The sequence below is a fragment of the Caloenas nicobarica genome, chromosome 7 (assembly GCF_036013445.1).
Source record: "Caloenas nicobarica isolate bCalNic1 chromosome 7, bCalNic1.hap1, whole genome shotgun sequence".
Lineage (NCBI taxonomy): Eukaryota > Metazoa > Chordata > Aves > Columbiformes > Columbidae > Caloenas > Caloenas nicobarica.
Genome location: NC_088251.1, coordinates 15,319,412 through 15,346,363, shown reverse-complemented (window position 1 = coordinate 15,346,363; position 26,952 = coordinate 15,319,412). Strand labels below are relative to the sequence as shown.

The 26,952-nt window shown below is 59.5% G+C and overlaps 1 protein-coding gene across 1 annotated transcript in view; it reads left to right on the top strand.

Moving 5' to 3' along the window:
* Nucleotides 1-26,952, top strand: part of SLIT1 (slit guidance ligand 1) — a 61,182-nt gene that overhangs the window by 32,472 nt on the left and 1,758 nt on the right. The window contains exons 5-34 of the mRNA XM_065638558.1: nucleotides 12,891-12,962; nucleotides 13,098-13,169; nucleotides 13,565-13,636; nucleotides 13,952-14,115; nucleotides 14,524-14,671; nucleotides 15,166-15,237; nucleotides 15,492-15,563; nucleotides 15,664-15,735; nucleotides 15,857-16,000; nucleotides 16,134-16,297; nucleotides 16,410-16,433; nucleotides 16,904-17,048; nucleotides 17,161-17,235; nucleotides 17,466-17,609; nucleotides 17,894-18,037; nucleotides 18,161-18,327; nucleotides 19,430-19,562; nucleotides 20,613-20,681; nucleotides 21,077-21,148; nucleotides 21,391-21,462; nucleotides 21,774-21,845; nucleotides 23,187-23,350; nucleotides 23,735-23,859; nucleotides 24,070-24,167; nucleotides 24,955-25,094; nucleotides 25,461-25,554; nucleotides 25,716-25,853; nucleotides 26,223-26,460; nucleotides 26,549-26,679; nucleotides 26,773-26,927. Coding sequence (XP_065494630.1) covers nucleotides 12,891-12,962; nucleotides 13,098-13,169; nucleotides 13,565-13,636; nucleotides 13,952-14,115; nucleotides 14,524-14,671; nucleotides 15,166-15,237; nucleotides 15,492-15,563; nucleotides 15,664-15,735; nucleotides 15,857-16,000; nucleotides 16,134-16,297; nucleotides 16,410-16,433; nucleotides 16,904-17,048; nucleotides 17,161-17,235; nucleotides 17,466-17,609; nucleotides 17,894-18,037; nucleotides 18,161-18,327; nucleotides 19,430-19,562; nucleotides 20,613-20,681; nucleotides 21,077-21,148; nucleotides 21,391-21,462; nucleotides 21,774-21,845; nucleotides 23,187-23,350; nucleotides 23,735-23,859; nucleotides 24,070-24,167; nucleotides 24,955-25,094; nucleotides 25,461-25,554; nucleotides 25,716-25,853; nucleotides 26,223-26,460; nucleotides 26,549-26,679; nucleotides 26,773-26,927 — 3,452 coding nt within the window. The remainder of the gene's footprint in view (nucleotides 1-12,890; nucleotides 12,963-13,097; nucleotides 13,170-13,564; nucleotides 13,637-13,951; nucleotides 14,116-14,523; nucleotides 14,672-15,165; nucleotides 15,238-15,491; nucleotides 15,564-15,663; nucleotides 15,736-15,856; nucleotides 16,001-16,133; nucleotides 16,298-16,409; nucleotides 16,434-16,903; nucleotides 17,049-17,160; nucleotides 17,236-17,465; nucleotides 17,610-17,893; nucleotides 18,038-18,160; nucleotides 18,328-19,429; nucleotides 19,563-20,612; nucleotides 20,682-21,076; nucleotides 21,149-21,390; nucleotides 21,463-21,773; nucleotides 21,846-23,186; nucleotides 23,351-23,734; nucleotides 23,860-24,069; nucleotides 24,168-24,954; nucleotides 25,095-25,460; nucleotides 25,555-25,715; nucleotides 25,854-26,222; nucleotides 26,461-26,548; nucleotides 26,680-26,772; nucleotides 26,928-26,952) is intronic.

Sequence of the window (26,952 nt, the reverse complement as noted above, 5' to 3'; positions counted from 1 at the left end):
GCTCGTGGGGGTGGTGAGCCTGGCTGGGGCATTTCTGGGCTGCCTCCTTTGTGCTTGGGGAATCTCAAACCCCCAGAAAAAAAACCCTCTTTGCCAGAAGAATGGGCCCTTCTCCCAATTTGCTTGAAAAGATGTCCCGGATTTCTGCCCAGCCAAGATGCCTCATTGTTCCCAGGCAGGATTTCGGTGGGGGAGCTGGCTAATTTGCAGTGTTTTACATATCTAATATGTTGTCAGTGATGCTTTTAAATCCATATTATATTTAATTAGGAAACAGATTTTGACATACTAGGCAGAAACGGTGCTGGTACAATTAGTTATTGGCAATTTCATACCTGTGAAGGTAATTAAGTTACGTAAAAGCGGAAGGCAAGCTCCCATGTATGCATCCACCCCAATTTGGAGCTGCTCTGGGATGCAGCAGGGTTGATGCTGGTTGTCTGGCCTCAGAGCGTTGTGTACCCATCCAGGGCTGCTGCTGGGCTTTCCCATTCCATCTGTGAAGGAATGGAGCAGGACATCTCCCACCACGGTTGGGTCTCCGGCCACCCGTCGCGGGGCTCTGACACCTTCTTGAGTCCATGACATGCTTGTCTGCCAAACCTAGTATTTTTAAACTTGAAACTGAGTTGGGATCTGACAAAATATGAATTATCCAAGCTATATAAGAGTGTCAGAGTCCCTGGCAGACTGGGGTATATTTTTAGCCTGCACGTGTTGGAATTCGACTGTTTCTTAGGGAAAAAAAATAAGAGGTTTTTCAGATCTGAGTGCTTATCTCTGGCCATGCTGGGAACCCCGCTACCAGCTCTGCAGTGCGTTGTCCACCTTGAAAATAAAGGTTTCTGGCAGCATGGGAAGGAGGACGAGGGTCAGGCTGTGCTGCACAGCCCCTGCTTGTCCCCACCTTTGCAGAGGACTGTGCTGGGGGTCTGAGCCTTGCCATGTGCCCACTCTCAGGAGATCTGGGGTGCTGGGATGGGCACATGCATGCAACTGGGGGTTGGCTGCTCGGTCTTCTGCTGGCCTGGGCCAGCAGCCATGGCTCAGGGCAACGACACCTGGAGCTGGTCACGACTGGGGCACTCCTAGGAGCAGGGTTGTCTCTGGGGGCACCAGCACCCACAGTTGCACCTGGAGCCTGACCATTGCCATGTTCTTGCACACATGCCAGCAATGGATGGCACACGTCCCTCCCCAGGCTGCCCAGAGGTGGTTCCTGCTGCCTCCCATGGTGGGGTCCCAGCCTGCGATGCCCCCACTGTGAGACAAGGCTCCCTGGCCACCCACCTCCCTCCGAGGGGGCTGTTATCTGCTCGGCAGTGCCTGTGTGGGTCTCTCCCCCTCTGCGGGGTTTGCAGCCAGGACTCCACTGTTCAGGAGATTTCATCCCCCCTTTAATCTTGGCAGTTGGAAGCTGGGGAGCCGATAATGATGAAGGAGTGTAAATGTCAGCAGGAAACCAGCTTCAATCAGAACTGTTAAAAATAAACCTGCCAGGCCTGCTCTGGCAGGGGTAATCAGCCTCGGCGGCTCCTCTCCCCGGGTCCTAGAGCATGAGCCGCAGCCGTGCCGAGAGCTCCAGCCACCCGAGCAGCCGTGCTGGAGGCTGCCCGCAATGTTGGCAGGTCCAGCCCTGGCCAGCCTGAAGCTGTGAGAAGTGTCACCTTGAGCTGGACGGTAGGCAGGGTCCTGTCCCTTCTTCCCAGATACACCCTGGCCCTCCCTTAGTGGGAATCCCTGCTGCAGTCCTGGCTGGGATTGAGCTGAGTTTTAAATGGAAGAGTGTGGCATGGCAGAGGGGTGCAGGGGTGAGCTGCTTCTGGCATGCATGTTTTTTCCTCTGGCATAGCGTGGGTGATGGTGGCAAGATGCTCAACCTTCATGAAAACACCTGTGACTGTAGCTACCTCCTGGGAAACGCATGGCCTCCCCTTCCCAGCTCAGCCGGGCTGTGGCAGGAGATGTGGACACATGGATAACACAGCCTGTGGATATTCAGGCATGTCCACAGGGCAGGATCAGCTGTGGGCTCTCAGGGTCACAGAGCCGGTGTCCTCACCTGATGTGAGATGAACTTGGAGCTGATACAGGAGGTGCATTGTTCACCTCAAAGATAATTAACTTCAGGGCAGCTTGCAAAGGGATGTGGGGCTGTGCCACGACTTGAGCTTTAATGTGGAGGCTGAAGGTCTGTGCAAGACCTCCAGGCAACCATGGGCTTGGGGCCAGGGCTCCGCGGTCTGTCCCTTGCATTCAGGCACTGCGGCTGAGCTTGCTGCTCCTCTGAGGCTCCACACGCAGGTCAGGGAAAGGCAGGAGGAACACCCAGGCGCACCTCTAGCAACTCATTTCTGCCTCCCCAAAACAAGGAGGAGCTGTTGATCCCCAGCACAGGCGAGGTCCGTGGGCGGCAGTGTTTTATGACTGCGGGGTCTGCAGCTGTACTGGCTGCCTGCGGGCAGAGGCTTCCCTAGACTTTCGGTGTAGTTTTGTGCCAGGGGTTCTTCAAAGAGCTCCTCTGCAGGGAGAAGCCGGCACGGCCCCATGAGCAGGGGTGCAGCTCCCGCGTGGCATGCCCACGACTGAGTGCTGCTCACCCAGACCCTCTCAGGAGTGATGTCACAGCTTGGACTCAGCCTTCTGGTAAGGCTTTGCTGCCCTGCCAGCAGTTTTTTATCGTGGTTTTGATATGTGCCACTTGGGATGGAGCCTCTTTTATCTGTCTGTTGGGTTTTCCCTGCTGCGCGCCACTGCGCTTCGTTCTCATGCTTGGGTGCCCCATTTCCCAGGCTACTTTCCCTTCGGACCCTTCTATCAGGGCTGTTTCCTCCCAGGCCTGTGTAAAATCACATCTTTTTCCAGCTGCTGGGCTGGATTTGAGATGTCCTGCTGGCTCCACCTTGGCTGCTAACGGGGGGCTGATGCTTTTCGCCCTGTGATGTGTCTCCCACCTTGCATCCCACCACCAGCTCTGTGGTGGCTCCCAGGTGCTTTCAGAAAGCCAGGCTGTGAGATGCAGCCACTGCTGGGGCAGGAGTTTTGCCCCTCTTAGTGCTAGGGCTGAGCATGAGCAGCCTGAAGGACTCAGTCATGCCAGGGCATCTTGCCAGATAATTCCAGCTGGGTCTTGCAAGGTTCAGCATCAGTTTCAGAGCACCTTTCAGGCTGGAGTTTTCCTTAGCCCTTCCCAAAGCTACAATCAGGGTTTAGAGTTGCTATCCCAGGACTGTAAAGCTGAGCAGCAGCATGGCAGATCCGCAGCATTGCTCCTTGGCTCACCAGCCTGTGCCAGATCTGGGACAGCCGGGATGCAATTCTTAGCTTGGCTCAGCCTCATTCACACCTCAGAGGAATCCAGGAGGGCCAGCAGGCCTGGCTTCACACTTATTAGCAATTAAAAGCCTCAGAGCCTGGAAGCCACAACCAGCTCCCCACAGGGCTCAGGGCTGGCTTGCCAGAAGAGCTATTTGCTTTTTCATTTGCACCTTGGATGAGTGTTACTGCATGGAGTTCAAGGTGTCTTCTTGGGTGTGAGCTGCCAGGTAGGAACCACACACTGCATGCTGGAGGGTGCAAGGGCTCCCAGTGTGCGGGGCTGGAGCCTGGCACCTCTTCTGGCATGGCACGGCATTGTCACCCAGCAGAGCTCTCTGTGCATGAGGTCATGGTGGGCTGAGGGGGGACTGACCTTGTCCTTAACCATCACAGGGCTGTGTGAGAGGGTCTCACGGTGGCACACTGCTGTCTGCCAGAGATACAGCTACGAGCGGTCCAGCAAACCCCTGCTGCCTCCCTGTCAGTTTGCTCTGCCCCAAGCTCCGCAGCTGCCGGGCTGCAGTAGCCCGACTGCTGGGTGCTCCGAGATGTGCTGGGTCCATGAGTGCTGGGTGCTCCGAGATGTGCTGGGTCCATGAGTGCTGGGTGCTCTGCTGTGGGCAGTGAGCCAGGAGAGAGCATGAGGGGAGGCTGCGGGGTTGGGGGGCCTGGTGTGCAGTCCTGGGGGAAGGGACAGCTCTGTGCCTTCAATATGCAGCATGTCAGGAACATGCTGGAAATGAGCCGGCCGATGCAAATGTGAAGCAAGTAGGTGTGCAGGCTGGAGGGCAGCATGGGAGCTGGAAAGAGAACGTGCTTTGGTGGAGTGTTTCATAGGGATTTCCTGCTACTAGAGGGCAAGACAGAAGTAAAAACACGAAAGGAGGGAGGAGAAGCAGCTTGCTGAATACCAGAATGGAGGGGACTTGAAGGTGTTGAAAAGCAGGGATGGAGAGAAACAGGAAGCCATGCAGCGATGGGTCCACTGGCTGGGTGCAGCAGGGTGCCTTGGTTCCTGGTGATAGTGGGACATGAGGCTGTGAGCTGGGAAAGTGCAGTTTTAGCAGCCAGGTGTCCAGCCAGACACTTGCTGGAGGGGCTGAGCCCTCATGCTGTGGGAGCTGAGAGAGACGTGTCAGCCACAGTGGGTCCTTTTGCAGGCAGTGTCAGGTTGGCTGCTCACCAGTGCGTGCTGCAGGGCACCCTCTGCCCAGACCGGCCTCTGCTAGACCACAGGGCGCTGGGCATGGTGGGTGCTGTGGCTCTCTGGAGGCACTTTGGCATGCTGGGGAGTGGGTGGTGATGCCTTTGCCTCCCATTGCCTTCCCTTCCTGCAGATAACAAGGTTGCAGGAACAAAGGGACAGTGTGGGGAGGGGGCCGCGACAGGCACGCGGGGTTTGCAGCTTGTTATTTCACTTGTGTTTCCATTAAATCTGCTGCTTTTAACTTGTTTCAGTCTCTGAAGAGGCTCCAGGGTGGGTGGCAGATGCTTTATTCCCCCTCTGCCTCCTTTCCACCCTTCCCTCTTTTCCTTGGCCAGCTCCCCTTGTTCCCGTAGCATCCCCCTTCCCACCGAGGCTGAGTACCCCGGCTCTGGCTCTGCAGCACAGCCCACATCAGAGCTGCTTCTTGCCAGAGCTGGACCAGAGCTGCCACGCAGGCGCTGCCCTGTGCAGGGAGCCGCCCAGCAAAGCCCACGTCCTGAAAATGCCATCCTTGTGCAGATCAGACCACTTGCAAGAGGCGTCGCATGTCCCCGACTACCCCCGTGCCCAAACATGGGGCTGCTGGTGTCACTCGTGGTGCATGCACCCACACACCTCAGCATCCCCAGTGCACCTCCTTGGCATACACAGGCACCATAGTGGCACCGCTGGGCGATACCAGCTGGTGTCAGTCACTGGTGGTCCCATAAGGACAGTGGTCTGGGTCATGACACGGGTCACCAGTGTCCCTTTGAAGCTGCTGAGATTTATGTGTGCCCTGAAATGTTTTGCTATGTCAGCACAACCACCCTGAGGCTAGGACTCCTCTCACTAACTGTTGCTGTTAGCGTATGTTGCATTTTACACATGCTCTGCTCAGCTGTCCAAGCAGCAAACCTCCCCAGCTTTTATGTTTGGGGAAGCATCTGCATCTCCAGGGGGGGAAGGGGCCAGGGCCAGAGCCTGGGGTCAGCACGGCACTTTGGGAAGCCTTTCCTGGCAGAGGAGTGGTGTGAAGCATTGCGCCCCAGTCTGGCAGTGTTCACCTTTACTCTTTGCTGTGTGTACGTGGTGGACAGGCAGGATTTGTTGATTTGGCTCGTGCCACTGAGATTTGTGGTCTGAAACACTTGGCACAACATCATGATGTCTAGATGTGTGTTGCCTTGCTCCAGCAAAGGGTTGTTTTGTCCTTATATAAATGAGTCTGGTAGGGATGAGCTCTGACACATCGCTTTCACTGGTGCTGAGATAACAAGAAATATTACTGCAAAAACCTCAGGTGAGGACCTCTCTCCTATTGTTGCTTGGACCTGGTGGACGTGACCTGGTGTGCCATCCTGCCTGCCAAGAGGTGCTGAGGACTCCGGTCACTTCAGGAGGACCGTCCCATGGGCAGAAATCACACCCCCACCCCCCACGACTGGGGTGTGAGCAGGTGATGGACATGATGGGTACGTGGCTCTTGCACAGGCAAGGGGACCCCAGGGCCAGGCAGCCTGTGTGACTCAGAGCATGGGGACCCTGTAACTCACAGTTGGGGACTCCCCCTTTTCAGCTGGGCTGGGGCAGAGGCATGCATGAAAGTGCATATAGAGTCCAAACTCCCCATGCCACCCAGGAGCAAAGAGCCCTGCACAAGGCAGGAGAGGTCAGCAGTGGCTTTCAGGCTGCTCTGGTGGCTAGAAGGAGGATGCCTGGACCTTCTCATCTCTAAGGCCCCCGTAGAGACACCTCTCTGCCTTTTCACAGCATTTCACTGTGCCACAGAGATGTCTCCTTGTACTGAATACAGGTTGCTGCTGCCATCCTTGTCCCCTTTTGCTGTACCATCCCTGCTCCATGCATCTTGTCCCCAGTACCCATCAAGGCTGTCTGGGACAGGAGGCAGTTTCTGTGGTTGCAGGCTGTGGTATCCCCCAGAACGCTGCAGGCTGCAGCACCCGGAGCCAGGAGGATAATGAGATCTTAATAGTCCAATTATATCCCATCGATTTACTCAGCACGTAATTGTTGGCAGCTGAGGCTGCCTGATGAAGCACTCGCTCCGGCTGCCAGCGGGGAGGGCTGTGCCGTGCCGCCCAGCTTGGGATGCTCCTCACAGCCACCAGCTGTTCCCCCTCGAACCACCGCAGGAGCAGCACCCCCCCTTCACGGTTCCCTTCCCCCACCCCAGGAGAGTCAGGGACAAGAGTGGCAGGCAGAGATTGGAGCAGGGACCCTGGCACCCAGCTGGCACCAGGCTGACTCCAGGCTGACATCCCCCGTGCTGCTCTGGGGAGTAGAAGGGTTGTGCATCTCCACCTGCTGCTAAGGCTGACAGGAGAAGTGACTCCTGGTGGGTGACAGTCTCTGCCGGCTGCGCCCTCAGCCGTGCCTGGCAGCCTGCACCGGGCAGCGCAGCGGCTACTGGGACGTGCCCAGCCGGTCCCTTGGCAGCAGGAGCCAGCTCCTGAGCATCCACCTGCAGGTGTTTCTCGTTGCAGCACAGCATTGCAGGTGCGTCTCTGTGTGTGTCTTCTACTCACTTCACTTTTGAGCTGGTTGTAGCGGGAGTCCCATGGACTAACCATGCCTCATTTGGAGGCACTCTTTCCTGTGATTTTAAGCCTGCCTGGGTAGTTGCACTGGTCATCTCTTGTTCTGGTGTTGTGAAAAACAGCAAATAATGTTCCCTTTCCTGTCACCATTCTGCTTTGGACTCTGTCCCATCCCGTCCCTTTTCCCTTTCTGGCCTCTGCCAAGGTGATATTTCCAGAGACCCCACGATCTCTTCCCTGAGTGGCAGGGGCGCACGCTGAGCCCACCCTGTCTTATTTGCACGCATGCACCAAGCTCTGCCATCCCACCTTGTCCTGTGCAAATGCCATCAGCCCCAGGGGCCGGGGTCACAGCAGGTAGCAGGCAGCAGCAGACACTGTGCAGGCTCCCAGTGACCTTGGGGATGGTGAAGTGAGGCAGGGGTGGAGGGGGTGGGAGGTCTGTCTCGTTCCCCTCAGTCAGGATGGAGCAGTGCCAGCAGCTGGGCCAGTGAAGCCCATTAAAAATCAAACAGCCTGATGTAATGCTGGGGGTGTGCGGCAGGAGCCTGAACCTGATATGGGGCTGCAGGGCCCTGCCTGCACTGGGGACCTGGGCAGGTGATGTGGTGGACAAAACCCTGCCTTGTTAACCCAGCACCCTGCTAATGCAGCAGCAGCAGGGCAGCTACCCCCGACTTCCAGCAAGCCCTTGCCTGGGGAGGACGGAGCCCTCCAGGACACCCCTCCTCAGGCACAGCGTCCTTGCAGCATTGGAGACTCGTGTCCATCACCTCGAGTGGCTTGTGTGGCTGGGACACATGGGTGACACTTGTTTCCCCCAGCACAGGGCTGTGGGTGTTGATGCCAGCACAAGCAGTGGGTGCAGCCACACCTCCCCTGCAGCGAGAAACAGGCGTGCGAAACCCCTGGGGGGACTCTGGGCTGTCGATCGTTAATGCGAGCACTGATTAGTCTATTGATCTCTCATAATGCAGGAGTCTTACTGTTCCTTCGTGCTTACCCATGTCACCTGTCAGGTGATGGAGCTGACAGCATGAACAGCCGTGCTGGCTGGGTAGCCATGTCCCTGCCTGTCCCTCTGCCCTGGCCAGGCTGTGCTGGGACAAACAGCATGTGCAGAGTGACTCGAGGCACACCAGGCTGCTTAATAGCTGCTGGTGCTGTGGTCCTTGCTGGTTAGTCCCTGGCAGGCCCTTTGGCTTGGGGAAATGCTGGCTGCACCCTGGCACAGCCTTCTCCGGCACAGCGCCAGCAAGGCAAGGCTGGGATCCAGGGACCACCTGTCTCAGCCCAAAACGCTGCTGCTGCCCAGGGCTGTGTGGCTTTGGTTGTGAGGGCACCTGCCTTGTCTGCTTGAGACTTGGTGGACGGTTGTCGTGGGTGAGCTGGTGCCTGCAGTGGCTCGTCTCAGCGCTGGTTGAGTGGGGATACTGGGGGAAGCGTCCAACTCATGAGCAGAGGGACCTGTAGTGCATTTTCATCATGGGAGCAACAGCCTGGTAGCAGCTGAAGGTTCAGTGCCTTTGATGTGCGAGAGTCTGGGAGCCCGCTGGATGGTAACAAGTTTCCAGTGTGGGAGCTGGGGAGGAAACATATTAAAGACGGGAGCGACCCCCTTCTCTTCACCAGCCTGGAGCCAGCAGCATCTCCTGGGTGTGTGGGCACTGCTGGGGCAGAAAGCCACTCACCTGCCATGCTATGTCCCCCAGCCCTTGCTGGCGTGACCGGGACATGACATCAGCTGCAACTTTTGCCTGGACAGAGGTGCCCCAGTGGCCACCGGTGCTGGGTGAGATGGACCCCTGCACCACTGGCAGGGCCAGCTCTGTGGCCGCCACCAAGCCGGGCTGCCTGGCGAAGGGAGTGCCATGCCGGAGGGCTGCCAGGCCGCCCTGGCGCTCTTGGCAGGCGGCGGGGGGCTCAGAGGGAGGACGCGGGGCCAGCGCCGCTGGGAAGCAATTACCTCCCTGCTGCGTCCAGCCCTAATCCCCTCACACGGCGCGCCAGGAGCCGGCTCGCCAAACAAGGCTCAATCAGGTTAAAGTGTGAAGTCAGGATTAGCTGAAAGAATGAGAGCGTGGTAATAGCCCCGGCCTCGCCGCCCGGCCGCCGCAGCCCCGCTGCGGCCCCCTCCCTCCCAGCCGCCCTCCGGCCCGCCGAGCTCTTGCTGGGGAGATTAAGACTGCTGGGGTTTGTTTGCCTGAGTGGGCTCCCCACTGGGAAGCCATGTCGAACAGTTTTGCTCGGGTGCCCTGCTAAGTGCTGGGCAGGGCGGCACACCGGGGGGTTGGCTCCCGCTGCCGAGCCCCTGCCAGCCCGAGGGAGCCGTGCCCTGCAGCTGGCTTCTCGCCGAGGTTCCCTGGGGACCGGCTGCCAGGAGAGCCAGTGCCGGGAGCACCTCCTGACCCATTGCACGGATTGCACCGGCAACCATCGTGCACACAGTGGGGTGTAGGATCGAAAATCCCAATCCCTGACCATTGCCACCCTCCATGCTGCCCAGCCTGGGGGGGACTGCATGGATATAGCTTGACCATAAGGCTTTTGGGGGACATTGAAGGAAAGCAAGTGCCCTCCTTCTCCCCATGGCACAGCTATGGGTTGGAGCTGGCTGCTGCTAATTAACAGGCATCTGCTGGGCCAGAAACCCCTGTGGGAGGTGAGCCTGAGGCCAGGAAGGGATGGAAATGCAGTGGGTACCTGGGGAGCATGTGGGGGTCCTGCTTTGCAGACAGGCTGCTGAGAGCTTCCCATTGGGGCATGCAGGTGTGCTACAGTCTCTCCGCAGGGTCTGCCTGGCTCTGTCCTCTGGCACTCACAGGGAGGAGGCTGTGTGTCCCCTGTCACCTGCTCACCCTTCATCATCCTTCCCCCTTTGCACCCCTAGGACTACTGGAGCCCTCTGCACTCTGTGACATGCAGGGAGAAACTCCAGCTACGTGGTCCCTGTGGCGTGGGGATGGGAAGAGAACAGTGCCGTGGATGGGATAACTGCTTGGGCATCCCCTGGATTCAGTACCCAGATTTGGAACTTTAGGAAAATATCTGGAAGCAAAAAGGCAGAAAGGGTGGCTGTGACAATGGCAGGGGGGTTGCCTTCTTTCCCCCTCTTTTGTCTGTGTTTGTCAGCTGGCCAGTCCCCAACAGGGCTGTTGGACACGTCAATGCTCATGGTCACTGATGGTGCTCCACGTGTGATGGCAGCAACATGTTTGTGTTTGGTGGTGCGAGGTGGCACCGACACAGCCACCGAGGGTGCTGCAAGCCGTGTGATGGAGCGAGGAGAAGCCGTGCCATCTGCTGTTTCTTCGGTGCCAAAGTGTAAAGCAAACATAGCTGGGAGCTATGAAACACCAGGAGGGAAGGGGCCATACCTTGTTCCAATGCTGGGGCCGTGGATCCCTCAGGCGAAGCATGTGTTTGTCCTGGTGTCATCAGCGGTGTAACTGTGCCAGCAATGTAAGCCCAGTGCTGGGGCCTCGCTGAAACCTTGGCATCCAGTGTCTGTCCCTCTTAGCTTTGGTACCCCCAAAGGCAGCACTTCATTGGTGACTGTCACAAAAAGCTGTGAAGGGGAGAAACCTTGCAAAGTCAGCTGCAACCTTCTAGTAGCATTTCTCTCGCGAGCTGTAAGTGAGCAGCTTGCAGACAGACGCCTGGGTTTGCTCCCCGGGCGTGCTGGGACTCCCATGTGCTGTGAGCAGAGAAACGCAAGCAAGGTTTCCATGGGGGAACCAAAAAAGCTGCAGGAAGAGGCTGCCCAGGCAGGCAGTGCTGGAGCTGGGAGGGGGGTACAGAGCGCTGAAACATGGTGGGTGCTCCCATGCTTGGCCCCGCTGCGACCGATTTAATGTTAGAGGACAGGGAGCTGCCAGGGGGGAGCGTGATGCATTGAATGCATTGCTAGGAAAAGTGGTGAACTTCGTCTGGGGGCTTCTGGGGGAGTTTCTAGGGGATTCCTTCTTCTAGGAGCCAAAAGAGAAAAGGAGATTTGGGGCAATGCTGCATTTTTCAGAAAGGTCATTGCAATTCCTGGAAATCCCCGGACTCATCACATCCCTATCAGAGGATGGAGAGGGGGCATTTGCATCTGAAGAGGTGCTGGGGTGCTAGGTCCTTCCCGTTTAGAGAATGCGAGGTGACCCCAATGCCTTTGCGAGGGGTTGGTCTGGACCCCTGGGAAGAGCTTGAGCAGCCTGGGCAGAGCAGGCAGCGCAGGCAGGGCAGCCTGGCAGTGCCGCCATGCGGGTAGCGGGGAAACTGCGCCTGCTGCACTCCTGGCTGCTGGCAGGGGAGCTGGGCTTTATCCTCTCGGTGAGCCTGGACCCCTCCAGGAGCAGCATCTCCCTTCCTCTGCCCAGCAACAGCGCTTTGTCAGCTGGGTTCGGTTCCCCAGGAACAACCCAGCATGATGCACAAGCCCCTGCTCCCTGTATACGGTACCAGAGCAATGCACCAGCCCCTGGCCCCTGCACACAAAGCGTGCATCGCTCCAGCACCATATGGCAGCTCCTTGGTGGCTGGGCATATCACCAGAGGGCTGGGCAAGCCCACTGTCCTTGTGTTTTCTTTCTCCTCATGCATCCATGCAAGTGATGCTGGTTCTTCCCTCTGGCAACCTTTCCCTGTCATGGCAGTGAAGTTTTCGGCTGGGGTGAAGAAAAAATTTGGAGACCTTTAGGTCTTTTACAAGCAGTTGGTGGGCCACACTGAGCCCATTTTCTGGAGGAAATTGGGGCACGGGGCAGAGCATGGATGCTGTGCCTCCATCCTGACCCAACCCAACTGCCCTGGGATATCAGTAGTGAAAAGGCTTCATTATGTTGAAACAGAGCTGGTGTGCACTGAGTGTGAAATGTTGATATTCAGGGACACCCCCAGCCACCTCTCACGGATGGGATGGGAGTGTCTGCATGGCCTGTGTAATGCTGTGGGGAGCTTAGTCCATGCAGGTTGCCCTGGTCCTGCTCCTCACTCACCCATGGACTTGCTGCACAGGACAAACGCTGTGCCGTGCCTCGGTTTCCCTGTGGTAGGAGGGAGCTTGGGACTTGGCCTTCTGCCCCCTGGGTGACTGGAGCAGGGCTGCATGGGGCTGGGGGCTGGCAATGCAGGTGCCTGCTGAGCTCAGAGGAGCTTCTGGCTTTTGGGGTGAGAGAGGTAATGGCAGCCTGGGAGCTGTGAGGCACAAATACAACAGACAGGTCCCCTGAGGACAGGGTGAGCTGAGCCAGTCTACCCAGACTTTGCAGTGAGATTTTTTGCCCTCATGGTTGTTAAAAGCCAGCCCAGGCACAGTGCAGGATCTGACCTGCTGCCAACCCTGCAAACACAGAGCCCGTGCTGGCCCGACACGCCCTGGCAGTGCAGAGTGGTGCAGACAGTGCCGTGTAGTGATGAAGTAATTAATGACCCGATTATTCGTGCCCTCTAAAGTGCAGGGCAGGCTCCATGGGAATGCCTGCTGGATCCACTAAGTATAATTACCAGTTAATCAGCAGGGACCTGTAATTATAGCAGTCACAGGGTATTTAAGTACAGAGGGTTTTTCCAGAGCTGTGTCCTGCTGCTTTACTTATCAGAGCTGGGGATGCCAGTGCCTGGGGACCCCCAGCCACTTGCAGTCACCATGGATGGAGCCAGGCTCGCCTTGGGACAGCCAGCAGGGCTGCAAGTCCTTGGTTGCCAAATTACAGCTTCCCAGAGCCTCTTGGGGGTTGCTGAGTGCTGGGCCATGCCCCTGCCTGTGGACGCCCTGGTCCCACGGAGCATTGTACTTTGCAGGCACTGCTCATTTTCCTTCCTGCCTCTTTCTTCTGCAGGGATCTGAGTGAGAACTTCATCCAGGCCATCCCCAGGAAAGCTTTCCGTGGGGCCACTGACCTCAAGAATCTGTGAGTCCCAGTGGGGGTGGGCACGGGTGGCATGAGGGAATTTGGGGTTGGGTCTGGTGGCAGGAGCATCAGGAGCGACTGGTTGCTCTCCACTTGGGCTGTCCCAGCAATGTTCCCTCCGTCTTTCTCCCACAGGCAGCTGGACAAGAACCAGATCAGCTGTATCGAGGATGGGGCTTTCCGCGCCCTGCGGGGGCTGGAGGTCCTGTAAGTGGCTGGTGGCTGGCTGGAGCCTCCAGCTTGCAATCCCCATGCAGGGTTGTGGTGTCCCTGGGTGCTCCCCATTCACCAAGGTGCTGCAGGGACATCCCCAATGTGCTACCTCTCCGTGGCCCCAAGGAGGGGCTGAGCAGGGGTCTGGTACTGCTGCTGCGGAGCTGTGCTCCAGGGCCTGATCCTGACCCTGGGGGAGAAGCCTTGAAAGGGCAGCAAGCCCTGGCGGGGGTTTGGGCTGTCCCTATCCCTCGTCTGTCCATCCATCCACACTGTGCCAGGGGGTGGGTGGGTTCTGTTGCTTCCAAGGATCTGATGCCAACTGGACCATCTCATGCTCCCATTTACGGCCTGGCTGCCCTGACCTGCTCCCCTCTGCCTTCCCGCAGGACCCTGAATAACAACAATATCACTTCCATCCCTGTGTCCAGCTTCAACCACATGCCCAAGCTGCGGACATTGTGAGTGCCAGGGCAGCGGGGGTGGGAAGGACCCCCTGGGCTGGAGCAGGATGTCCCTGGCTCTGCTGCTGGTGCCGGCAGCTCAGCAGTGCCAGGACAGCACCACGGGGAGGGGATGGAGGGGACACCCCTTCAGTGTGTCTGCAAGCACTGCCGAGCAAGGTGGCCTGGGCAACCAGTGCAGACGCTCTCAGGCTCCTGCATGTCCCCTGCTGTACACCTCCAGCCATTGGGATAAGCCAGATTGGGGCAGCCAGAGGGCAGGGGGTGGGCAGGAGCCAACCCCTGGCCACCAACTGCCCTGTCCGCCCGCAGCCGCCTGCACTCCAACCACCTCTTCTGCGACTGCCACCTGGCCTGGCTTTCGCAATGGCTGCGCCAGCGTCCCACCATCGGGCTCTTCACCCAGTGCGCCGCTCCAGCCCAGCTCCGTGGCCTCAATGTGGCTGAGGTCCAGAAGAATGAGTTCACCTGCTCCGGTGAGGGAGATGGGAGAGTCGGTGGGTGCCAGGGCAGGGGTGAGGGTAGCGGGGACAAAGCCCGTCCCATCGAGGCAGCCCACCTCCACTCCCTGCCATGAGCCCCAGTTCAGAGCCTGGATGCACGCCGTGAGCTTGGCTCAGGTCGACACCGACCATGTGACAGGGACAACATGGGGACAACACCACCCTATCAGTGTGACAAAGGGTACATCAGTCAATGCCCTTGGAGCTGTGTGCCTTTTGCACACAGGGGTTGGGGTGCACCAAGACCTTGTGCACCCACTCAAGGGTGCCATGAGCTGTCCCAGCACGCCAAGCTGTCACGAGGGTCCCTTCCTGAGGGTGCTGCCACCCACCCGCCTGGCCCAGCTCTTTGCAACTCCATGCTGGCTGTTTCCCTGGCAGGACAAACGGACTCGGCACGTGCCCAGCTCTGCAGCTTGTCCTCTGGCTCTTGCCCGGCCATGTGCACTTGCAGCAATGGCATCGTGGACTGTCGGGGCAAGGGGCTGACAGCCATCCCTGCCAACCTGCCCGAGACCATGACGGAGATGTGAGTACGGCCCCACACTGTCACTGCTGGGTGGCTTGAGGCAATGGGGACATGGGGGCAAGCCCCAGGGCTCAGCCACTGCATGGGGCGGCAGGCCTTCCTTGCCCTTCTCCCATGTTGCCCAGATTTAGTCCTGGATTTAGCTGCATTAAAAATCTAAATAGAGAAATAATCTCCTTAGAGGAATCCAATTATGGTGCAAAGCCCCCGCTGGCTCAGCGTGCAAAGCACATGGGAGGCAGCAGACAGGGTGCTGAGGGGGAGGAGGTGATCCCCCCACCCCAACCAGCATGGTTCCCCCCCCAAAACAGGCACCCCTCCCTGATGGAGAAAGCCTTGAGCACAGGCTGCAAGTTGTCCCTGGAGTGAATGGTGCCACTCCAGTGGGGTAACTTACTGCAAGCCTGGGGGTTTTGCAGCCCCCCAGCCCTGTCAATGGGGTGCTGGGGCTCAGCCAACCCTACAGCCCTCATCTCTCCCCCTTCTCTTTGCAGACGCCTGGAGCTCAATGGCATCAAGTCCATCCCCCCAGGCGCCTTCTCCCCCTACAAGAAACTGCGGAGGATGTAAGTGTGCAGCCCCTACCAGCTCACCCCAAACTCCAGGACCCTTCACCCTGCTGGCCACTGCTGTGAGCCTGCAGCCCCCCACAACAGGCATAGGCCACATGGGTGACCCACATTGCAGCACTGGGATGGGGTCTTGGGTACCCCCAGCTCTGCATGCCGGGTGCTGGGGGTCATCCCATGGACCCAATGGGAGGACAGGGGCATGGGCGAGAGAAAATGGGACCAGGCCACCTTCTCCCTTTGGGTTTCAGAGACCTGAGCAACAACCAGATCTCAGAGATTGCTCCCGACGCCTTCCAGGGGCTGCGCTCGCTGAACTCCCTGTAAGTGCCCACACTGGGGTGTGTGAGGTGGATGCTGCACCCCCTGAACTGTGTCCCCCACTGCTCCCCTATCTCTCTCACACCAGCCTTTCTCTCCCAGGGTGCTATACGGCAACAAGATCACAGACCTCCCTAAGGGTGTCTTTGGGGGACTTTTCGCCCTGCAGCTGCTGTAAGGCGCTGGTGGCTGGGCGGGATGCTCTGTGAGGACATCGGGAAGTGGGGCAGAGGTCCCCAGTGCCCATGGTGCAGTGAAGGGGATCCCCAGCTCCACCTCCCTCCATTCCTGCCAGGCTCCTCAATGCCAACAAGATCAACTGCGTGCGGGCGGACACCTTCCAGGACCTGCAGAACTTGTCGCTGCTCTCGCTCTATGACAACAAGATCCAGAGCCTGGCTAAGGGCACGTTCACATCCCTGCGGGCCATCCAGACCCTGTGAGTGCCCGTGCCACCTCCAACACCTGGGTGGTTGGGTGCTTGGGGGAAAGCATCTCAGCGAGTAGCCAGGGTTAGAGCTGGCTGTCACCCGCTGTCCCCAGCGGTGGGTCACCCACTGTCCCCGGCACAGGCACCTGGCCCAGAACCCCTTCGTTTGTGACTGCAACCTCAAGTGGCTGGCAGATTTCCTCCGTGCCAACCCCATCGAGACCAGTGGCGCCCGCTGTGCCAGCCCTCGGCGCCTGGCCAACAAGCGCATCGGCCAGATCAAGAGCAAGAAGTTCCGCTGCTCGGGTGAGAGCCGTCCCCGTCCCTCCCACGGGTACCCTGCAGCACAGCTGTCCTCAGCCTTGCCCCAGCCTGGTGGCCGTGTGCTCAGAGTGCTGATGTGCTTTTCTCTCCGCAGCCAAAGAGCAGTATTTCATCCCAGGTAAGAGGAAGACCCACATGTATATGTGGGTGTGTGGTACCCTTTGGAACAGGCTGCATCCAGGGGTGGTTGTGCCAGAGCCCCGTGGTCTGGCCCAGCAGGAACACCCTGCATTGCCCATTGTTTCTGGTTGCTGAGTTCCCAGGCACTGCGATAACAAAGTGCTGGGTACCAGGATGTGTTGCAGTTATCTCCCATTGTGCCATTACCTGGATGAGCAGAGGGGCATCCCCAGGGTCCAGCTCTGGCTGCAAGAGGGGAGAGGGTGGTGGACAGCACAGCATTCCACTTACTCAGGATAAATATCCCTGCAGAAAAGCTGCTTTGAGCATGGAGAGTAATAATATGTGCACAGTGACTGGGATGAGGGGAGCTGGGGAAGAGATGGAGCCCAGCTGGGGTTGTGGGAGGATCAGAGGAGAGGAGGGCAGCTGCTCACAGGAGCCCACGCTGCCCTCACCGGCGTGCAGGGACGGAGGATTACCAGCTGAACAGCGAGTGCAACAGCGACGTGGTCTGCCCCCCGAAGTGCCGCTGCGAATCTGGTGTGGTCGAGTGCTCCAACCTGAAGCTCACCAAGATCCCAGAGCGCATCCCGCAGTCCACAGCTGAGCTGTAAGAACCTCCTCCTCCCTTCTGCAACCAGACCATTGCCAGTGCTGGGCTGGGTTTGTGCCAGGCCCTTCACAGCTCTCTCCTGAGCTCTTTTCCCTGCTACCCACCCCAGGCGTCTGAACAACAATGAAATTACCATCCTGGAGGCCACTGGTATCTTCAAGAAACTCCCACATCTGAAGAAAATGTGAGTATTGGCCAGGCACGGACCTGTCAGGAGTGCCTGGGAGCTGGGAAAGCACGTGGGGGTCCTGATGCCAGGGCAGCCTGGGGCATGAAACTGGGGCTATGTCCTGACGCAAGGGTTCCCCAGGGGACTGGGCATCACAGGGTGTTCGGTGGGACCTGCGGGAGGCAGGGTTCAGGATGAGGTCAGGGCAGAGCCCCCCATCCCAGCCTGCTTTCTCCTCTCTGCAGCAACCTCAGCAACAACAAAGTGTCGGAGATTGAGGACGGGGCATTTGAGGGAGCATCCTCCGTCAGCGAGCTGCACCTCACCGTCAACCAGCTGGAGTCAGTGCGGAGCGGCATGTTCAGGGGCCTGGATGGGCTGAGGACCCTGTGAGTTCCCCCTCCGCCATGGGCACAGGGACATCCCTGCTCCTTGGTCCCTCGTGTTGCCAGGCTGGTGCTGTCTGCATCACTATGGGGCCAGGTCAGGAGTGCATTACCCATCCGCTGGCCATATCCAGAGCTGGGGGACATGTTTTTGCTGCTCAGGGACTGGCTCAGGCTTATCCTGCTGCCCGGCAGCGAGGTGGGCACAGCCTGGGCTCTGCTGAGGTGCGTTTCCCCCATGGTACCCACCCAGGTCGTTAGGTGCCCTCATCCCCTTCCCTCTGCAGGATGCTGAGGAACAACCGCATCAGCTGCATCCACAACGACAGCTTCACGGGGCTGCGCAACGTCCGCCTGCTCTCCCTGTACGACAACCAGATTAGCACCATCGCACCGGGTGCCTTTGACACGCTGCAGTCCCTCTCCACGCTGTAGGTCTCAGGGCCCTGGGCGGGGATGCTCCCAGGCTGTCCCCATTGCACTGGGGGGCTGCAGGGGGTCCCTTTGCCTGGTGGCTGCTCAAGTGATGCCCTTGTGTTCCCTCCCATGTGCAGGAACCTGCTTGCCAACCCCTTCAACTGCAACTGCCAGCTGGCCTGGCTGGGGGACTGGCTGCGCAAGAGGAAGATTGTGACAGGGAACCCACGGTGCCAAAACCCTGACTTCCTCCGGCAGATCCCACTCCAGGACGTGGCTTTCCCCGACTTCAGGTGTGAGGAAGGTAACTCACGGGCGCTGCGGTGCTGAGGGTGAGGTGGGATCAGGCTGCTCCTCCCAGGCTGGCACTGCGCTCCCTATCCCAGCACTGTCCCTGCTCCCGGGATGTTCAGCAGTGTCCCACAGCAAGCCAGTAGCTCAGGGGGTCCCCGAGCCCATTAACATCCTCCCCTAATGATGCACAAGTTTCCCTTCCTGGTACCCAGCCCCTAGGGCTGCACTCAAATACCCATGAGCTGCTCTGAAGCCGGTGGAGGAATTTGCACCCACTGCACTGTGTGGCCCTTGTACGTGGGCAGGTCCATGCTGGCAAACGCTGTGCCCTGGGCGCTCTTGAGAGCAGATGAGAAGGCAAAACCCACCAGGATTCATCCTGTTCCTTCTCTTCCCAGCCCCACACACGTGCCGGAGCTGGGCAGACGGAGCAGGCGGGGAGCACGCATGTTGGAGAAAAAAGCCTCTTAAAAAAAATTTTAAATTTAGAACAGCTTTTGAGCCCTCTGGAAAATATTTACAAACAAATCATCATTTCTTCTGCTTTCCCTCCTCCACCACATCAAAGACTGAAGGGTTGCATCCTGCGCCTTTCCTGACGGTGCGAGATAACATACGGTCGTCCCAGGGACGCCTCTCCTGCAGGAGCCCAGCGCCGCGGCAGGGAGAGGGGAGCAGCACTGGCTCCTCCAGCTGCTCGGTGCAGGCATCTCTCCCTCTAGCCCCGTGTCTGGGAGATGGGTGAAGGAGAATATTTCAGGAGGATTTGCAGGGCTGAGCCACTTCTTCCACGCCATCCTCTCTGCTGTCCCTGGGACTGAATTTTTGCTTGAAAATGGTGAAAATCAGAGCAGCCTTGAGCTGGCTGGTTGCATCCATCCTGGTGGAGCAGGCAGTTTCTGGGTGCAGGAGCCATTCTTGCGCTGCTTTCAGCCGGGCTGTGGCTGTTGCCCACAAGCAGGCTGCCTGCAGCACCTTGCTCTGGGGGCGAGGGGAGATGGGGTGCATGGGAGGGGAACAGTCCCAGGCAGGCACAAGGCATTGAGCCCAGCCACAGACGGTGCCCAGGAGCTGGGTCCTGGTGACTTCATGACTCTTTGTGCCTGGTGCAGGTCAGGAGGAGACCAGCTGCATCCCCCGGCCCCAGTGCCCGCAGGAGTGCACCTGCCTCGACACCGTTGTCCGCTGCAGCAACAAGCACCTCAAGGCCCTGCCCAAGGGGATCCCCAAGAATGTCACAGAGCTGTGAGTGGTGGGCAAGTGCCCAAGATCTCCCCCCAGCTGCCAGCGACTTTGCAGCTCTGGGTGGGGGAGTCTCTGCTGTGGGGTTGCAGGTATTGGGGCAGAGATGCTCCCTCCCACACACCTATCCCATCCCATCCCAGTAATGGAAACAGGACCCCCACCCATCATGGGAGCCTCTCCAGCCCTGACCCCAGCAAGGGACTCAGCAAGAGCCTCTCTGCTGACTCTGGGCTACCAAGGGTGATGTGCAAGGGGTGTCATCACAGCAGCTGGGTCCCTGCTCTTTGGCCTTTGGGAGGACACAGTGCAGGACAGCAACTCCCTGCAGCTGCAGTCCCCAGCAGCCTGCCATCAGTGACAGGGACAGGGCGACCCTGCCACTGCCACTTCCCCAGCCCCTCTTGCCATCACCTCTCACCACAGCTGTGGGGATGCTCTTGGCAGCCCCAGCTCTGAGCACACAGGATGTAGTTTGCCTGGGTTCAGCCACCCATCACTGTGGGTGTCAGGGAGATATGCAAGCAGCCGTGCCAGGTCTGGATGTGCCGGCACTGTTACGCCCTCCGCTGGAAAGGGGCTCTGCACCTGTCTGGGATGGGGGACGGCAGCACGTCCTGTGTGCAGGGGGTGTCGGCACTGGCCACGCACCTACATATGTGAACCACCCCCTTGCACTCCTGTGCTGTCTCGCGCACCCCTCCTCTCTGCATGCTGCGCTCTCTCTCACACATGCCTTGGGAATGTTTACAGCTGCCCATGTTCACATCGGATGTGCAAACACAGCACATGGCTGGCTGTGCTCACACACGCAGGCTGCTGGGAGACTGTCCTCAGGGACCCACACACAAAGCCCCTGGGTGTGCTAATGCATGCTGGCTCCCCCAGCAACCCGGAGGTCTCCCAAGAGCCCCATGGGCCCTGGGTGCCAGGAGGGATGTGATGCTTGAGATGCTCCTCACAGCCTGAAGTCCATAGGGGTGTCTGTGCAGGAGAAATGGGAGAGTGGAGTGCTTCTCAGCCACCTTGAGGTACTTTCATTCTCCCTTGCAGCTACCTGGATGGAAATCAGTTCACTCAGGTCCCAGGGCAGCTCTCCACCCTCAAGTACCTGCAGCTTGTGTAAGTAGAAGGGAGCAGGAGCCCAGGCAGCCAGTCCTGCTGCTGGGACCTGTGGGCGAGGACAGGGGCTGCTCCTGTGGTGCGTGATCCTGAAAAGGGGCCTGGAGGTGTGCAGGGACCCCCAACATCCCTCTGTGTGCCCCCTCCACACTGGGACACAGCTGGCTGGCAGCGATGCTCAGCCCCTGGGTGCTCACAGCCTCTGCTGGGGCTGGGCACAGGGCCAAGGGGTGACAGTTGTATTGCTACCATCACCCTGTGTGACAGCCCTGCTGGTCCCTTGGAGGCCATGCCATGCTGCTGTTTGTGCCCCGTTGCAGCTGAATGGGTGGAGGAGCAGTGAGGGGGGAAAAAGGGCCTGGCTGGCTCAAATCCCTGGGGTTTCTGTTTTCCAGCGATCTGAGCAACAACAAGATCAGCTCCCTGAGCAACTCCTCCTTCACCAACATGAGCCAGCTCACCACCCTGTAAGTGTGGTCCCTCCGGCATGCCATTCCAGGCTGCTGCCCGGCTGAGCTGCGGGGTGTTGTTCCTAAGCATCCCAAAGACCGCGGGTGCTGGGGACATCAGGGTCTCCCCTCCCCACCTTCAGTGAAGCTGTGGTTTGAGCTGGAGCTGATGTGGGGTGGTGGGGTTGGCTGGGGGGATGTGCAGTGATGCCCATGGCATTGCTGCCGGTGTTGTGTTTCCTCCTGCTTCCCTTCTGCAGGATCCTCAGCTACAACTCCCTGCAGTGCATCCCTCCCCTGGCCTTCGAGGGCCTCCGCTCCCTCCGGCTGCTGTAAGTACCTGCCTGTAGCCCTGCTCCCAGCCCCGCTCGTCCCCTTCTCTGCTGCTGCCTGTGTCCCCGTGTCCCCTGTGCCTGCTTGGAGTGGGGTGCAGGCAGGCAGGCAAGGTACAGGCTGCAGGAGGAGCAAGGGGAGTTGCATCAGCCTCTTGGAGCTGATGGTGCATTTGCAACAGTGACAGTGCGGTGGGGTCCAGCTCTGCCACCCATGCCTGCACCCATGGGGTGGGTGCAGCCCAGCTGGCTGTGGCCCTTGACGCCCACCTTGGAGCTACAGGGATCGCAGGACCCTCTGTTCTCTGCAGGTCTCTCCATGGCAATGACATCTCCAGCCTCCCCGAGGGCATATTCGCAGATGTCACCTCCCTGTCCCACCTGTGAGTATCTCCTGCTCCAGGGCGGGATGCAGGCTCAGGAAGCCTTTAAAAACCACAGGGCTGAGCTCAGCTTCTCTGGCACCTGAGCAGCCTCCTCTCCTCTTCTCTGGGCTGGTACTGGGGACAGTGTTTGTGGGGTAGTGCCGTGCCTACCCTCCTTGTGCTCAGCCCTCAGGTCTGGGTGTGTACCTGAGCCCCCCAGTGCTGCTGGAATGGCCCTGTGGTCCTTGCTGGAGGTGGTGTGGCATCTTCCTCACCCCACCAGGTCCCCGGGGTCCCCTAGCACAGAGGTCAAGCCGTTGGCATGGCCATGGGTTGGCAGAAGCTGCTCTGACCCATGCCAGCGTGTCGTTAGCCTCTTGCCAGGGCGCTTCCCTGCAGCAGCTCCCCCAAATCTGTCATCAAGCATCCTCCTGATGGTGGAGCTGTTTCAGCCCCTCTCCGAGGGAGCCTGTACCCCAGGAGCACAGTTCCGTACCCACTGCCCAGGGCAGAAGTTCAGCTTTGTTCATGTTGACTTTTCAGTCCCTTCCCTGTTGCTGCTAAGCCGTTTCCACCTGCCTGCTGGTAGCTGGTCCTGCTCCTGGCATCCTGGGGGTCTCAGGTTGTTCCTCCAGCATCTTGATTTCCCATCTTGGCTTCTCTGTGTGCTTGGGAGCAGCACTATTTGGTCTGGTCTTCTCTGTCTCTTCACTGATTTCCCTTGCTGGAAGCACAATGTTACTTTTGCTGCTGCCAGCCAGTGCTGCCAGTTCCCGCAGGGCTGAGCTGTGTCAGCAGCCGGCGCTGTTGGTGCAGTAGGACCAGGTTTGTCATCTCCAGCAGATCTGCTGTCCCTGCCGCCTGCCTTCTGGGCTGCTGTCTTTCCTTCGTCACAGGCGTTGGTCACACCAGCCCTCCATCACTGCTGACCTTTGCAGTGAGGGAGGATACAGAGGCATCCAGCCTCTCAGCCTCCTGCCTCATCCACTGCTCCCTGCCCTACTCTGCTCTGGAGCAGAGCAGCCCTCCCTCCTCCTCCTCTCTTAGAGCAATTACTTGCGGTCTCCCAATGCTGTCCCCATGAGCTCCAGCCATAACCTTCTGTTTGTTCTCAGCAGCCTGTTCCCGTGTTCCTGCTCTGCAGGCTTGTGTGGCAGAGCCCGGGCTGCCCCCACAGCTCCCGTACAACAGTCCTGTTGTTTCTGTTTCATCTGTTTGGTCTGGAAATGGAGAAGCACTGGGTTCTCCCCTCATGCGGCAACCCAGCCAAGTGACCAAGTCTTGTCCTGTCCCAAGGTCTGCAAACCCAGTTCCCTCTGCAGGGCAGCAGGTGCAGTTTTGCCCTTTCTCCCCCTGCAGAGCCATCGGGGCCAACCCCCTGTACTGCAGCTGCAACCTGCGCTGGCTCTCCAGCTGGGTCAAGACGGGGTACAAGGAGCCAGGCATTGCCCGCTGCGCTGGGCCCCCTGACATGGAAGGCAAGCTGCTGCTCACCACCCCTGCCAAGAAGTTTGAGTGCCAAGGTGAGAGGCGCCTGCGCCGTCTGTCTGGTCATCCATGTGCTCCTCAGGCAGGGCAGCCGGTGTCATGGGGAAACAGCCTGCCTCCTGCCCCATGCCCAGCAGAGAGATGCTCTGAGTCTGGGAGACTCCAGCATTTCATCTGTTGAGCTGCCTTGTGGAAAACGGGGACTGGGATGCTTCTGTCCCCTTACCTGACTGGTGACATGGCCCTCATGACCAAGTGGAGCATGTGGCTGTCCCATTGCCTAGTGCACAGCCCCTCAGCGGGGCAGGCTCTGCTCCCAGACACTGCTGAGGCTCTGCCCCCTGTGTTGGTGCCCACAAATGGACACTTCCCCATCACTCCCCACATTGGTGGTCATCTCCGCACCTCCTGTCCTGCAGGCCCACCCACCTTGAGTGTCCAGGCCAAGTGCAACCCATGCCTCTCCAGCCCCTGCCAGAACCAGGGCACCTGCCAAAACGACTCCCTCGGCTCCTACCGCTGTGCCTGCCCCAGCGGCTACAAGGTACACTGGTTCCAGGGGTTCCCAGTGCGGGACCTGTCCCTTCAGAGGGGAGGGGGCAGTGTGGGGTCTCTGCCATGCACCTGGCGCTTGCTGCCTGCAGGACCATCCCCACCTCCCTGCACACCTCAGTGCCCTGCTGAGTGGGACAGGGCAGGGGGAGCAGGACACGGTGCTGTGGCACCTCACTCCCACATCTTCCTCTATCCCCAGGGCAGGGACTGCGAGGTGGCACTCAGTGGCTGCTCCTCCAACCCCTGTGCCAATGGAGGGACCTGCCAGCCCCAGGAGGGGGAAGGACTTGGGTTCAGGTGAGTGCTGGATGAGGACCCATGAAAGACAGGTGTTCGGGCAGTGGCACAGAGCCCTGGCATCCCACAGAGATATAGTCTGATGCTTCCTTCCCCTCCCATGTGCTCCCTTGGGTGTATAACTGGGATGCTGCACTCGTGCGGCAGCTCCAGCCCATGCTGCCTGCCCTCTGCTGCCCTGCCTGCAGCTCCTGCCAGCAAACACCAGCAGCGATGAGCGCTGGCTCCGGTCCCCCATGCCCTCAGGCTCTGCAGGCTCCTGTGCTGAGGGCAGGGGACAGAGGGGGTCCCACTGCCACAGGAGGTGTGGGGAGGCAGAGGGCAGTGGGGTTTGGGGCTGGGGTGCGGCTGCCACAGCAGGGCTGACTGTGCGGGACGGGGCAGGATGCAGCCCTGAGGCTGCTGCTGCTCCCCGCGGGGCTGCCATGCCCCCGTGCAGCCCTTGCTACCCTGAACACTTCAGCCCTTTCTGGGAACCGGGGCCCAATTAGTCGTTGAAAATAGACGGGAGGCTGGAGGTGAGGACGTGGGCTGCAGAGCTGCCTGGACCCCTGAGCCGAGTGGCCTCTCAGCCTGTTGTCGTGGCAACTCAACATCCTCACTGTGTGCTCCGCGTGGGGCTGCACGCCGCCACCCTCCTCTGCACCCGGTGTTCGGCAGAAGGGCACCAAAGCCTCTCGGCATGCCTGCATGCTCCTTGCCAAGGTCCTGTGCTGGCATTTTTGAGGCGATCACCCCAAACCACTCTATTTCTCACCCCCTGACGCTGCCCCATGCTCTGCGGCAGGTGCCTGTGCCCAGTGGGCTTCGAGGGCCCGAACTGCCACACAGCCAGCGACCCCTGCAGGGAGCACAGCTGTGAGAATGGGGGCTCCTGCGTGCCCGGTGCCACCAACTACACCTGCCTGTGCCCTGCCCGCTACACAGGTAGGGGGCTACACACCTGCTTGGCAGGGGGATGTGCCCAGTGCTTCCCTCTTCCTACTGATGAATGCTAATAGCTTCTCTGCCTGCTGTCCCAGAGCCCATCACCACAGCCTCTGGGCCCAGCCACCTCAAGTTTGGGTACACCCAGCAGAGTCCCCATCCCCTGGGATGCCCTGACTACCTGACTGGGGCGAGAGCTGCCTCTGGCAGAGCCCTGCACCCATGGCAGTGTGAGCCATGGGCTCCACAGCTCCCTGCCTTGAGCTGAGCCCCCTGGGGTCTTCTCCTGCCCCATGGGGGCCAGGACTGCCCCTCCAGTCCCAGAGCTGCTGGGTACCCCCTGGCACCCCCTCTTCTGCCCTGCAGGGGATTTCTGTGAGCAGCCACCAGATTTCTGCTCAGCTGAGCTCAGCCCATGCCAGCACGGCTCCACCTGCATCTCCACCAGCCAGGGGCCCAGGTGAGAACCCCTCCCCACACTGCTTTCTCCCAACTGTGTGGTAGGGAAGATTAGCTCTGGGGGGCTGCAGGTTATGGGCTGGCAAGGGTTGTGAGGAGAGTGACACCAGGAGGGACAGGTGGGAAGGGAAGGGGTGGCTGTGAGCCCCTCACCTGCCCCAGGTGCGAATGTGCGCCTGGCTACGTGGGGAGCAACTGCAGTGAGGACTTCGACGACTGCCAGGACCACCGATGCCAGAACAATGCCCGCTGCCTGGATGAGGTGAATGGCTACTCCTGCCTCTGCACCGAGGGCTACAGGTACTGCCAGGGAGATGGGGGGTGCTCTGAGGATAACGGGGATGGTTACATGTCACTGAGCAGGAGGGACCGGCCCTGGCTACCACATCCATCCATTCATCCATCCATCCATCCATCCATCCATCCCAGTGCAAGAGGAGGGAGTGGGGCTAGGGGTGTATGTCCTCATGGGTGAAGGCTGAAGGGAGCCAGCATCCTGGGGAGGGACCCCAGGACAAGACTCAGCATCCAGGCATCCTTCTGACACCACTGGCTGGAGAGTCTCCCCGGGGACCCCAAAACTGAGTGCTATCAGAGCTCCATGGGGCGGTGGGCAGCAGGTAGGGTCCCTTCCCACCCCTGTGCCCAGCGACACCCTTGGCCCTGCAGTGGCCAGCTCTGCGAGATGCCACCCCGTGCCACTGGCCAGCCTGGTCTCTGTGAGCGAGCCGAGTGCCAGAATGGGGCCCCATGTGTGGAGCGGGGCACCCGTGCCCTCTGCCAGTGCCTGCCTGGCTTCGGTGGCCCCAAGTGTGAGAAGCTGCTGAGTGTCAACTTTGTGGACCGTGACACGTACCTGCAGTTCACCGACCTGCAGGACTGGCCCCGGGCCAACATCACGCTGCAGGTGAGCAGTGGCGGGTGTGGGGGCATCAAGGGGGTGGCATCAGGGGTGCAGCCCCAGGGATTTGGGCTCCTCTTTCTCCCCCTGCCAGGTCTCCACAGCTGAAGGCAATGGCATCCTGCTGTACAACGGCGACAGTGATCACATGGCTGTGGAGCTGTACCAGGGTCACGTCAGAGTCAGCTATGACCCCAGCACCCACCCCAGCTCAGCCATCTACAGGTACCTGCCACCCTTTCCCTGCTCACTGGGGTCTGCCACCCCCATCATATGGGCTTGTGGGGGGGTCTCCAGTGACCCAGCCCTCCTCACCAGCGCCGAGACCATCAATGACGGGCAGTTCCACACTGTGGAGCTCGTGACCTTCGACCAGATGGTGAACCTCTCTATCGATGGTGGCAGCCCCATGACCATGGACAACTCCGGCAAGCACTACACGCTGAACAGCGAGGCCCCCCTCTATGTGGGAGGTAGGAGAGGGGCTGGGGGGCTGGG